The 13,961-nt window shown below is 41.3% G+C and overlaps 1 protein-coding gene across 1 annotated transcript in view; it reads right to left on the bottom strand.

The window, feature by feature from the left end:
- The window catches only part of DPY19L4 (dpy-19 like 4), a 33,636-nt gene extending 19,914 nt beyond the window's left edge, over window positions 1–13,722 (bottom strand). The window contains exons 1-10 of the mRNA XM_086608748.1: window positions 13,584–13,722; window positions 9,987–10,094; window positions 8,852–8,976; window positions 8,062–8,152; window positions 6,210–6,331; window positions 5,242–5,387; window positions 3,277–3,400; window positions 2,578–2,712; window positions 1,230–1,361; window positions 1,046–1,144 (exon numbers count right to left, since the gene is read on the bottom strand). Of these exons, the coding sequence (XP_086464874.1) occupies window positions 1,046–1,144; window positions 1,230–1,361; window positions 2,578–2,712; window positions 3,277–3,400; window positions 5,242–5,387; window positions 6,210–6,331; window positions 8,062–8,152; window positions 8,852–8,976; window positions 9,987–10,094; window positions 13,584–13,722 (1,221 nt within the window). The remainder of the gene's footprint in view (window positions 1–1,045; window positions 1,145–1,229; window positions 1,362–2,577; window positions 2,713–3,276; window positions 3,401–5,241; window positions 5,388–6,209; window positions 6,332–8,061; window positions 8,153–8,851; window positions 8,977–9,986; window positions 10,095–13,583) is intronic.
- Window positions 13,723–13,961: the final 239 nt, after the last annotated feature.

Raw genomic sequence — 13,961 nt, 5'->3', positions numbered from 1 at the left:
TCTCACTTAAATAAATCTCTCTTTAGGGTTTCCTTGAGAATATCATTCCCTTCATTTCATTCATGTGCCCCAACAGGAGGGCAAGTGAAAAGCTGTCAACACGTTGTCAAAAGACTACTGAGCGGTGTAAATGGATCACAGAAACTGGACATAGACGTACCCCCAAGCAAGCCAAAGAACTTTGCGTTTGGCTCCACTAAACAACAGGACTGCAGCCTAGCAAAAGCCATGAGCATTTGTAATCTTCACATAAATTATTCGAGCAGCCAAAAGTTCTGTGTACTGTCTACATAATTTAGTTTGTATTTTTCAAGCTCAGGTTTTATTTTCTAGGACATGTGGCAAGGCTAGCCAGTCGGAATGGCACAAGAAAACAATCAGATCTGAGCACTCTCTCAAACTTCTTAGGGTTCATTAGCTTCTTTAAGTCGATACTGTTAATTAACACAATCAGGACGAGTTTGAGACACAGAGCACAAAAACTTACGTAAAAGGCTAGAGCCAGCAAGGGGAGTTGCTAATCAAAATACAAGTCCAAGCTAAAATCCCGTTGTGTAATCTCAACTCCTAGCTGACTCCTACACTAAGTGAAGGTCTCTGTTCCCAAGTTCTAGTTGAAATTTAATTGAAGATTACATCTATCCTGGGACTACCCAAACCTGCTCCTGGCTACTAGGTCTTCTTTGCATACAAGAATATTGTTTCAATACTCAGACCAGTTTGTAGAGGCCATTCCAGTTATAACAAAATACATATTTATGAAATAGCTGAAGTGTGATTTAAAGAGTATTTCTATACTGTACTTTAATCTTATTTCAAAAGACCAAAATGCCAGTAAAAAACCCACCACCTTCATTTGTTAGAAAAAGACTTTTTATATAGATACAAAATGACTCAGTTTTAGTACTCCAATTTGCTACAAATTAAGCTATGAAGTCTCAGATCAGTAGGAGAAGCAACAGTTCAAAATATTTTTCAAAGTCACATCTGCAACTTTCCATTTAGATTTTGACAATTAAAATCACTTTTTACAGAGGAATCTTACCTTTAGTAATAAGTTTACTGTCACTGTTATTGTAAGCACCAAATAAATGTACATTATTTTCAGCAATCTTGACATAAATGTACCTTTTTTCATATTCATCTGCAAAAATATTTTAAGAATGCCATATCATTTGGAGTTCAGTTTAAATAATAAAAACTACACTCAAGAGTTAGAGTCTAGTTACCTGAAGGCATTTAGAGAGCATTAAAGCTGTTACAAGGCTCAGTAATGGTGACACCAGTAAGGCTGAATTTTCAAACTGCAAAAGGTACCCCAGGAAGAGAGAAAACAAGTATATTTTGTATACTTCATGCACCTGTTGAAAAAACCAAAATAAAACACAATAAAATAAGATGACAGTGGATATATGTCTTGCTTTGTAGAGCAGTAGATCGCTCACTCAATTCCTCTGTTAATCAGGGGATTCTAACTCATGAATCTAGCAGCGTACTGTTTGGCTCTGGAAAGTACTTTACATCAAAATGATCCTGGTCAGCCTCTGTAACTAGTGTCAATTACTCCACAAGAATTCTGTAAAAATGCCAAAAGTAGTAGTATTTTACAAAGTCTCCCCATTCTGTAACATCTTACTGTGATGAAGCATGAAGCAGTAACCTGGAAACACACAATTTGTGGGAAAGAGCTGGCTACTGTCAACAACATGCACTTTTCCTGCCCTCACAGTAACTTGTTCGTTTAACCTATCTCAGGAATACACAGACTGTTACTGATACTTTCCGTCATTTACTAATTGATAAGTAGATCTCATAAACTCTGATACTTGATTCACCCATCTTCTCCCTTATATTTTAAGCATCTTGCTTTGGACTAAAATAGATCAAACATTTCCTACTACTGAGGAACAAGAGAAAGAAAAAACAATTGAAAGAAGAGGTGATGAATTTGTATTGCATGCATTTTGAAACTAGAAGGCACAAAGTAGCATAGATACCATTGCAACAGGCAGAGTAAAAATGCCTTATTGTTGCAACATTTCCAAGAAACATTTTGCAGAACACATTCAAATACTTTCTCGTATTGAAAAACCAATTGGCCTTCAGTGTCTGTTCAGCCTATTTACTGGCTAAATCAGTAGCGGGCGACCACTCGAGGTGAAAATGAGCTCCTTAACTGCACAGAGCCAACACAGCGGTTTTTTGGTCAAGCCCACGGTGCCGTGAATCGGTAAAAGAAAAGAAGAGGCAACTAGGCCAAAAAAGATGCATGACTGAGTATCATTCATCACTCTTTCAGCTCTCCAAGGACGTTTCAGGTCTCAGAAGCTTTGCTTAGCTTCTGACCCTTTTGTTAGGAAAGCTGTCTCAAACACAGTAGTCCAAAAGAGAGTGAGTTTAAAACCATCTTATTCTTTCGATGGACGTGACATGCACTTCAGCTGGACCCAGGCTGCAAAACACTCAAAGCCGTCACTTAGCCTACACCCTTTGGAGCTCCTGAGCAGTATGTATGGCAGGCACCTCTGAGGCTGTATTTAAGTCCCCAACTATCAGCAGGTTGAAGAGTTCTAATACCTTCTCTGTCTGTGCCAGGGCAAAGCTGTCTAGCAGAAAAAGAGAAACAGCCTGGACAAACAGGAGATAATGACTGTATTCCCACATCATCATGAAGGTATATGTTGAAGCACTCACCAAAAGGTAACAAAACTTCTAGAGAAGAAAACAAAGAAGCACGTTAATGTCATACCTATGCATTTCTGTCACTAAGTAACTGAGAGGTCATGAAAACAGAAACTATGGAAATTAGTTATTATTTTAAGAAATAATTAAAATACTGACTTCATACATATTTAACATGTTCTTAGATGGAAGAAAGTCATTACTGAAATATTGAAAAATATTTCAAGCCAATTAGAAGAAACAGTTGACAGAGAGACAGGGAAAGGAGGTTACCACCATCTTCTCCAAGCAACAGGAAGAACAAAACAGTTCACACAGTAGGAAAAATTCTGCATCAGTTTATTTTAAAAAGACAGCACACAGCTCATTACCACACTGTTCTCTCTGAACCCTCGTGGGGGCATACAAGGGTAGGGCATGGGTTACTTAGCAAAAATTGCACATGCCTAGGTGAAATCCGAGTGGCTGTTTTGAAAAGAAGAAACAAAAAAACATCTACTGTTTTCTGCCTACTAGGGCAACAGTGACAGAGGTAACTACTCTAGAGCACAGTTCTACCAGCAACTCTTTATTAAGAAATTAATTTTGCTTTACCTCAGCAGAACAATTTAGGTTTTTTTTTAAATAGCCTGTGAGAGCTGCTACTTGACATGCAAAATATGGCAAAGCCCAATTTTCCCTTGATGGTATGGAGTAATCAATTCTTGTTGTATCTGTCCTAGAATAAAGTACAGACAAACAAAATTATTAAAAGATTTATGGAACAGAAGTGTCAAGGAAAGCCGAAATGTCACTTGTAGTTATCAGTGTGGCCTTGCAAGCAAACTATTCCTGGTTTAGGTGTAAAATAATACTGACACAATTTTGCTGCTGATACAGGTCACAAATTTAGTACCAGCATGGAAAGTCCAATCTTTACTCATTTATTTGGCAGGTCTCCTTATTAGGTGGCGTTTATAGGACTGAAGCCAAAAAGCATCTGCCTCCAGCCTTTTCTGACCCACCACAAGACTGTGCAAGCCAGACACATTGCACACTGCTTCTGCCAACCTGCGCTGTGGCAACGGAGTCTTCTCTGGCCACGAGCAGCTTCACGTAAACGGTCTCATGTCCGTAGGCAGGGGACTGCTGCCGTAACAGCAGCTGTTCACCTTACAATGAAAATCAGCTCACAGCTGTGAGAAAAGACTCCTTTCAGTTCCCATACAACATGTTTTAAATAAATTATTTAGGTGGTCGAGCACAACATACTTAGAATCCAAAGTAGTGCTCCCTCATAGCAGCAGCACCAGCAGATACTCTGTCTACAGGGAAAATTCTGCCCAGCAAAACAAGAGATTAAAGACGGATGGGGAGCATGGGCCAGAACAGCAGCAGGGTCTTCTCACGGAATGACTTGACAGTATCTGCACAATTAGAGCTGTAGGAGAAAGTTTTAAAAAGTGCTAAAGTGACTTAGAAGCACAAGACACACTTTCAAATGTGATCAAAGGTATCAGTTTCAGAGGTACATAGCCTTCTTTGTGTCTACTACGCTTTTAAAAAGGAGCCTCAAGCTCCTTCATCATTTAGATATTTGAAAGTGTCACCTTTCATTTTTACCTCTGAGGCCTCCTACAGAGGCATATTTGGAGCTTTTTTAACTACTGGACCTTTCAATTTGTTAACAGTGTTTAATCTTCTTTGCTGTTGAAAAAAAAAATACAGATTTATTCACCATTTTTCCTACTTTCCACTGTTCATACCAGTTTGATGAACAGTATTTTTAGCTACTAATCACAGATTTGGTCATGATGACTTCACACTCCTAAAAGATTCTTCCCAACAGTTCAGCTTTAAAGGTATATCTCTTACATTTTGCTCCTCTATAGGTTTTTCTTTCAAGTGCTCTCAAGCTCACAGAAAGCCCCAGAGCTACTTGGTGACAAACGAGGGACTTGAACACAAGTTCTCATTGCCCAAACGAGTCTCCCTATTACGGTGGTGTTTCATAAAGGGAAGGGATATTTTCTTGCAAGTGAAGTGTTCTAAAATAAAAAAAATCTTGAGATCAGGATAATCTAAAAAGATTCCACTTTGCACAAAAACTCACTTTTTTTCATCTGCTTTTTGTAGTATCAAAGACTCTTTACAAGAAAAATGCACTTGGTCATTTCCTTCTAAGCAACAGAACAAACGTCACAACATTTAGAGCTGGCCACAGAGAGCAATTCTGCTTTATAGCAATTTCAGAAATTTGTTTTCATTCTTCACCAGCACAAACCCAAAACCTTCTCAGGAATGTTTTTGCAAAGTGGAATTGTGTGAGAATACTCCTGCATTCACACACGTAAATAAAGTCAGTTCAACTGGCAGCGTGGCTGGTCTAGACAACAGGTAGCCTTTCCATTAATAAAAGCATCATGAGAATCAGTGCATCTCTCAGAAATGTTTTGTATTCAGCCTAAGAGCTTGCTCTCACAATGAGAACACAGAGTCTAACAGAAAGCATTTCAATTTGCTCTAATATTTTCAAATGCCTTATTGACAAAGTAGATTGTATAAAGATGATTTTCTTACCTGTTAATAATGAACCATGCTACAGTCAGCATTCCTGCCAGCCAAGTCCCACTGGTAACCCAACTGGTTACAAACAAAGCAGTCACATAAATTCCCTGCAGTCCAAAAACTATACCAATGTAGAAATACACTGGTTCAATAACTTCCTGAAATTAAAAATAAAAACAAAGAGACATAGCGGCAACTGAGCTGAAGCTGGAAATTATTATTATTTACTATTTGCATACTGCTAACAGTGTGCTAGGTGCTTTGCAAACAGGTAAGAGACAGCCCCTATTCTAGAAAAGTATTGAGCATGCTTTCATTTTGGGCTCAGAGTGAACAAAGCAGTGTGAATTAAGAGCACGCTTCAGGATTCAGCTTGCTAGTGCCATGATTTTTGTAGTTGCTTTAGTGTGAACAGTGTATGTATCAGATGTAACGAATCTATACTGCAGTGAGATCTAAAGTTCACAGGACTACTGAAAGAAGTTATGTAGGGGAGGAACTTGGAGAAGTAAAGATGTAGCAAAAACAGTTCCAAAATAAATAAATGATAAAAAAAAAGAAAGCTAAATGGGAGGACACAAGTATGCAGCATAAGTAGAACAAAGCCCGATCAGAGTAGAAAGAGACAAAAGGTTTATCTACGAAAGTGTTTTTCCCTTTTATCAATATAGGAATGGGTAGAGATGGCTACCACTATAACAGACCTCTGTACTCTGAAGGAGCTAACTTTCCTGTTTTTAAGGGACAGCCCAGATACCCTCTACATTTCTAAGTGGTTTGTAAAAGTAAAGAACAACAGACGGAAAAGTTTAATGCATATAAACTCCCAAAATCCTATGCCAGAGACTGATCAGAATTGAGGAGAACCTGGACCTGGTGAGCAACAAAAATTCCATGTGTTCACTGCGTACAGCACAGAAAGTCTCCCCCCCCACACACAACCATAATGAAAGCACAGAAAGTAGGAGAAATGCACATACTTCGCTACCAGATGCTTGATACAAAACACTGGCAATCAATTCTGGGTACAAAGTCATTTGCTGGACTGCATTTATTGTCTTCAGTGATACTGTTTTATTGTTGTGTGTTAACTCATAAACACCTATAGACAAAAAAAAAAAATATTATTCTTGGAATCACTTACTGTTGCTGCCCATAAAAGAAGTCAAAGTGTACTCAAAGGTGGGGGAAACAGATTTGATCATTAAAGCTACTGACTGATTCACCACTCCTAATTTTATAGGAAGCAGAAATTTCTGTGCCAGATGCCATTCCACCCTAGTGATTTAGCAACAAAGTTATTACCATTTTTTGATCTAGTCTTTAAATAGAAGGCCCAAAACTAACCAGATGAAGTGCAGTCTTTTCAGTAATACACTGATGCAGCCCTGGCACTAGCTATCTACAGATTACCTTCACAGGAGCTTCTTAAGAAGTGAGACAAAGATCTAACAGGGATGAGCAGGACGAATTAATCCCGTTTCCACTAAAAGGTCAGATATGATGGCCTCATCGCCCTTTTCAGCCCTGCATTTCTGAGACTTCTAAGAATTGCTCACTTAATACACCTTTGTATGAGACTGAGATGAAATTGAAGCTGGATACATCGTTCTGAGATATTACAATTAAAGAAAAGACTTGTCATTACTTAGGACAATAGAAGGAAGAGGAAAAATAACCTGAATTTGGGGGAGGAGAACAAAAACTCCAACAATGCAACAGCCAAACAAGGTAACTGTTTCCAGCTCTGAGCATACCTTGGGGTGTGGTCTGCAGCTGGCTCTCTGCAGGCCAAGCCAGGTCTTACAGGACTTACAACTGGGTTCAGCACAACTATGATACACCTTCAAAAACTGGGTGCCCCCATAATACCTAGTAGACACATGAGTCTACCTTTTTGCAGAGGCAGCATGTCTGAATGAGGTGGTCCATCTGTTCACAGCATGGGTAATCTCCCCAGAGATACTGACAAACTGACTGTACCACAGAGCTATTATATATTGCTGACGTGCTACATATCAGTTGGCAAACTGTTCAATCAATAAAACTACACCTACAAGGTTTAACCTGCTTCAGATAAGGTTTCATGAGGGGACTGAACTAATTCAATGGCTGACTGCTGTGAGATAGGGCTGTTCGATACCTATTCTCTCCTGGAGTTCTTGCCTTTTCCTCACACTAGCCCAGGTGTCCTTCTGAACTCACTAAACTAGCATGAAAGTGTTTCACCTTTTCATTGCTTTAGTTTTCTGCTGGTTTAGGGACCGAGGGTCAGTGAGCTCCAGAACCAGTGCAGGATAAAGAGCAAGAGTGCAAAGGAAGGGGAGATCATTGCCACCCAGTTTGTTCTCCTTCCTGTTGGTTTCTGTCCCCATCACTCGGTGCTCACCAACATCTATTGATCATAGCTGACAGGAGTAGAAACCTCCGGCAGGGACAGGACAGAGCAGATCAACTCTTGACAGAAACTGTTCCATCTTCTGACAGAGGATGAATAACAGTAATTTCCATACCCTACTCCCACATTAAACATAAATTACATTTACATGGCAGAAAATCCACTATGTAGCATAACTTCCATACGGGGCGATACAAAAGTAATATCAATCCTATTCCAGAGTATTGATTAAAGGCAATCCACTGGAATACATGATAGTTAAATACTGTTTTTTAAAAGGCACTGAAAAGTTAGGACAACATGTAGCTTTTAATTAAATCTGACTGATATACCTGTATAAGAGTATAAAATCAGTCTCCCCAGTCTGCAAGTTTTTTACTGTCTCCAAAAGGAACAGGACTTTTCAAGGTTAATAAAATAAACGGGTTTTGTACCTCTTTCAAAGGAAGGAGCCTTTAGCAGTTCTTTATAGAATGAGTAATAAATGGCACTGTCGCCTTGAAATGTAATTTCTCGTTCAAGTTCCTAGGAAAAAAAAAAAAATATATTCACCTCCTGCAATCTCTTCTCAAAGAGGACTATATATTTTCAGATAGACTGGGTTTGTAATACAGAACATGGTTATGACTCCACTGTACATCTTCAAAGTATTCCACAAAACATTAATCTTCACAGCACCTCTGTCAGGTATATAATGCTCTCTATAACTTAGCAAACATGCTTGGAATCAGAGGAACTTGAATCCACATCATAAGTCAGCACAAGATCCACAGGATCGTTTCGTATTCACAAACCTGAATTTCATTCAACTTTCCATACTTCACTAAATAATAGAGTCCTTCGCTAAATAACACGGTCCTTAAAAAAAAAAAACAACAACCAACCCACTATACATTCCTGTTGTTTAGCTTATGTAATCCCAGTATGCTTCAGTTTTTTCTCCAAAATTTAGCAAGGTATTTCAATGATAAAGGATAGCATGGAAAAACATACAAAAGCATGACCATTCTATGATTCTATGACAAGACTACTGTTAGTAAAAGAAACACTTAAAAAAAAAAAAGGAAAGAAAGAAAACATAAAGAAAGAGACTATATCAAAGACAGACACCTGAATAGAAGGACACGGGATTCTGCAAGCAAGTATTTCCAACCTGACACGGATTGGCTCTGATTTCAAGGACACAAGTGGGGGTTTGTTTCAGTAGTTTAACTTTTTCTTTACCTGTCTGCTGGAAAACCAGAATTTTCGTTCATGATATGTTGAGAGGTACACAGCATACATCATTCCACTAGTGACTGCCGCAAGACAGCCAAAGAAAAGTTTTGCAAAACGCTGAATTAACATATCTGAAAAGGGACAGTGAAAAAGTAAAATAGTCCAGAGGATTTAGAGACAAACAGTATGCCCTACACATGACTCATTTCTGGACAACAAGTAAACTTACTGGAATCAGAATTATCACACCATCAGAAGCACAGATATATCAAGAACTGGTTTACTATTACTGTCCTGCAGAGTTTTCTTTCCCAGTTGTTACCATTGCTTCATAGGACTCTCAGATAAAATACTCACACACTGCACTGCAAATTTCTCTCCACTCTAGTAAACTTCATTTTCAAATGAATTCCAAGAAGGAAAAGTGTCTTCCAAATAGACAGAGCGAACTCTAGATTTTACCCCAAACATCATAAACTCCTTAAAAACATTAACAGAAAGAGGTGGCAACACCACATCTAACATCAATACTGAGACATTCTATTCTCCATTCTGTTTTTGAATATAAGAGAAAGGAACTAATCTGAATTTTAACAAATTTGTTCAATGGGTGTCTACTTCACCCGTAGCTCCCACAAGTTAGTACGCGCTTTTAACATAAAAGTTTTCGCTAGCTTGGTGAGTGCTTGCCTAAAATTACACCTGGTTTTAGTTCTGCTTCTTGAAAAGCTGTAAGGACTTTTTGTCTGTTCGTGTTTCAGTACCGTTGCTTCATGCCTTTCGGCTTCCCAACCGAAAGATAATTCCAGGAGCAATTAAAATATTTATTTGTACTCAAATAGTAACAACAGTAAGATTCTTAATCCCTCTGCCTCTCCCCCTTCCTCTCCCCTCCAACCCGAAACAATCCAGGACTATCACTTTACTCTGCAATACATAAAATGTCATTATTAAGACATTTAATATTCTAATTAATATTCTAATTCTAATACGCGTGCCTTTTTTTTCTTGCAACATTCAAAAACCTAATTGAAAATAAGTCTGTTGTAAATTACTATGCTACAAATATCTTCCTATAAAATGTAAAAGAATAATGAAAAAGAAAAAAAATCAGAAGTTGGCTAAAAGTTCTGTAGCTTACATTTTGGCGATCTTCCCAGCTTTGAGTTTTCTTTGTTTCGCTCCTCTGGAGCCATTTTGTCAGACTCTGTGCAGTCTTGTTTCTTTCTCTGTCGCAGGTCTGCTGCCCCTGAAGACATTTTTTTTTAAGTTATTGCAATACAATACCTAGAATCGCACACTGAGAAATCCACACGGCAGCAGGTAACAGCCCGTTATTGCTACTGATTCAATCCCACAGCAGATACATTTGACAAAAAGACTCAATTAAACTATGTCATATGCCCTACTAAAATAAAAATATAACCATTCAGAAATCACTTCCTATGGTATTCCTTAGAAAACCCAATAGTTTTTTCTTGAAGCCATACTCTGGGATTACCCAGAACCCAAACTGGAAGCTAACTTGTCTATTCCATGGTGAACGTATTACACAAATGAAGGAAAGCAGTAGTTTAGGTAAGTTGATACAGACACTGGGAGAAACTGGTGCCAATTCCATTCTACTCTCATCCTGGTTTTACACTCTTAGAGTACAGTAATGTTCTACGTACATTACTGTAATACAAAAACTGGGCTAGTCCATTACTTTTAAATTGAGCTGCCTGTTTTTCATATGGTGAGAGCTTTCATAAAGTAAAAAAAACAAATCACTTTTTTCCTGCTTCCAGATCTACTGGAATGAAGCAGATTCATGAACTTCGAGTCTAACATCTAACTAAAAAGGCCAGTCTGCTAGGCCATGTAGATCACATCACAAGACTGAGGGCTACTTCAGTTTCTGTTAAGTTTTCTGTAAACAACAGCAGTTTGAAGCCCTGGCCCATTTATTTTACAGCCTGAAAGGCAACGAGGCTAATTCGCAGAGCGCAGGGTTCCACACAAAAAGACTCATTGCAAAAAGTCTGTTATAATCACTATATTCAAGATGACATCCCACAACATTTACGTCATCTTAGAAGCATGGTGAAAAGGTTTAACTGTAACTCATCCTCAGAATTTTTAGCTCTCCAGTTTGACCTACTATCCAACATTACTTGAAATTTTGTAGCCACTGATTTGCCCTGGATTTAAAACATCTCTTTCACAAAGCCATTCAATTTCAAACTCGAAGTGTCAATCTTCACATCCCACAATAAAGCTTTTAACTACTCTAGTTGTATATTACTTCAAGTCTAAATCAGTCTACTGTTAATTCCCAACTATTAGACTTAAAAGTCAGAAACTAGAGATAGTAATACAAATAAACTGTCTGCCTGTATCAGGACATCTGTATTTGTGTTTTAAGAGGATTTTCAAAGCGATTTATAAATTTTTCTGAGCAAACCAAAATCTCAATGATAACATTTTTCATGGAATAAACAGAAAAAGCCTACTTTCCTAAACAAGAGAAGAACTGGAAAGATATTAAACAAAACAAGGTTTAGAGTGTTCAGTACGTTTATCACTATGTCAATCCAAAATGAAATATACATCAGTACTTCTTCATGTCACGTATATGAAGTTAATCAGCAATGCAAACACCAAGTGCACCGCAATTAAAAATCACTTGTACCACACAAAATAAAATGAGGGAAAAAAAATCCTAGATCACTGGAACGGGCAGATATGTGCTTGGAAAGAGAATCGCCTGCCCTTGTCATTCTAATTATGACCAAAGCAACAGCAGCGAGAACACTGGAGGAAAAGGCGTTTCTTTCACTTTTCAGGCAGATAAGTGAGCCATATTAAAAGTGTAACACACTTACAAAGCCTAGAGTCAGCAGCAGTAATAGAAAACTCCCAAAGAAAGAACAATTGAAAATTCTAATCCTGAAACAACTACATCTCAGTCAGCAAATCATCTTCAACTCGTTCTCAAGACTGCTCAACAGATTCCCTCTCGCCGTGGTTTAACCCCCTCAAAGCTATAACAAAGAAAGATCAAAGTACGCTACTTCCGTTTCACTTGCAGCTGTCCCAAACAAGAAAAATGCTGTTTCCACTTCTACAAATCCTTTAAATGGGGTAAAATGAAAGTCAAACAAGGTGACAATTAAACATAATCTAAGATTTTGAACTGATGACACAGCCTCTAGTACCTCTCTATCCAGCATGCAATTTTTCATCCAAGATTGCTTTCTAGTTCCTTGTAAGTTCCCAGTACACCTTTTTCAGACAACATGCATTCCACTTATTTGTGTGTTATCTACTGTAGAAAAGCATAACTCATTGCTCCTGTGAGCCACTATATTAACCCATTTTTCACCTGCAAATTGAGCACTGTCTGCAATTCTTGTCCTCTCATCTAAAGAAGGATAAGACAGAGTTGGGAAACATTCAGAGGAGGGCCATGAGGATGATCAAAGGTGTGCAATGGCTCCTATACAAGGAACGAGGTAGCAAGTTCAGGATACCTCAGTCTGGAAAAGAGGATGACCAAGATAAACACGCCAGAGGTCTACAAGTTAGTGAAGCACACAAGCTGGCTGAATAGAGAGCAGTGATTCACCTTTTTTTCTAACACTAGAACAAGAATTTATCAAACCAACCCAGTGAGTCAGGCTAAAAGGAACCAGCTCATTGCACATCACCTTCATGCAGATCACTCCTACCCAAAGAATGTTCTGTAAATGAAAAGTTCACACAGATTCAAGAGAAGATGGACACATTTGTGGAGGACAACCAAAGACTAATAAATACACAGAAACCATGTCCATCCAGCTCAGAAAATATCCCAGCTGAGAACAGCTGGGAGGCTGGAATATGCCATGGGACAGTATGGCATATGCTTGTTTTGCTCTTGCATTTCTCTGGGTGCCTACTTACAGTCATGTTTCTGCTGATTTTCCCAAGAAAACTAAATGCCATCTCCTCGTCCCCACAAAGGCAGTGAGTACAAAAGAGACCCGGAGAAAAAAGATTATGTGCGAGTCTAAAAGCGAAACGCGAGAGGAGACAGACTAAAACATACAAACAGGGAAACGGAAGGGATGCCAAAGAAAAAGCACACTCACGGAGGCATCCTCGGAGCCGACGGATGCTGCCCCGGGGTGCTCTGCACAGAGGCAATGCCGGGCGAGAGAAAAGAAACAGATCCCAAGTTTCTGTGCTCCCATCCACCCAGCTTCCTCCCGCTTCGTGCTGCGAACGACGGGCTGGGAAGAGGAGGCCTCGCCAGGGGGGCCCGAGGGGACCGCTCTGGCCGAGGAGGGATCGGTCCGGCCTGAGCCGGCACTGCCACCAGCCGCTACGGCGGTGGGACCGGCACCACGGCGGGCGGCCGACTCCGTGTCCTGCAGAGGAGCGTTTTACCGTCGTACGCGCGGTACGATCGCGGCGCGTACCTGAGCCCCGGCCACACTGATGACCTGCGCCGGGGAAAGCGACTGCGGCTCCGGCCGCGGCCCCCGGCCCCAGCCCAGCACGGCCGGCGCCAAGCCGGGGCCACACGGATCTCCCTCCCCGTCCTCCGGCTCACGGCCGGCGGCGGCGGCGCCGCCACGGCGGCCGTTGGCGCGCGCCTCCTCACACAGTACCGCGGGACGCTGCGGGACGCAGCCCCGCCGGCAGCGGCGGCGGCGGTAGCGGAGGGGGATACGGGTGACACACGCGCCGCCGCCGCCGCCGCCCCCCTCACCTTCCTCCATCTCCAGCCCGGGGCCGCCGCCCCCCGCCGGGGCCCCCCGCCGCTCTTTCTGGGGCGACGCCGCCCCGCCCGCGCTCCTGCCGCCGTCGCCCGCCTCTCGTCGGCCCCGAGGGCGGGAGCGCTCTCGCATAACACGGCAGCGGCCCCTCACTTCCTGCCTCCCCGCCGTCGGGCACCTTCCCCGGCGGAACTGTGGCGGCAGAGCGAGGGGGCGCGGCCGGAGCGCGGCGGCGGCGTACCTAGGCGCAGGCGGCCCGCGGGGCCGCGCTGCCGGGCTTGGGCGGGGGCGCGCCCCATGGGGCCGGCGCAGCCCCGCTCGGGCGGTGCGGAGCGGAGCGGCAGCCCCCGTCGGCCCGCCCCGCCTCGCAG

The sequence above is a fragment of the Tauraco erythrolophus genome, chromosome 3 (genome assembly GCF_009769465.1).
Source record: "Tauraco erythrolophus isolate bTauEry1 chromosome 3, bTauEry1.pri, whole genome shotgun sequence".
NCBI lineage: Eukaryota > Metazoa > Chordata > Aves > Musophagiformes > Musophagidae > Tauraco > Tauraco erythrolophus.
The sequence above is the reverse complement of the archived record's forward strand: the minus strand, read 5'-3'. Positions and strand labels throughout refer to the sequence as shown.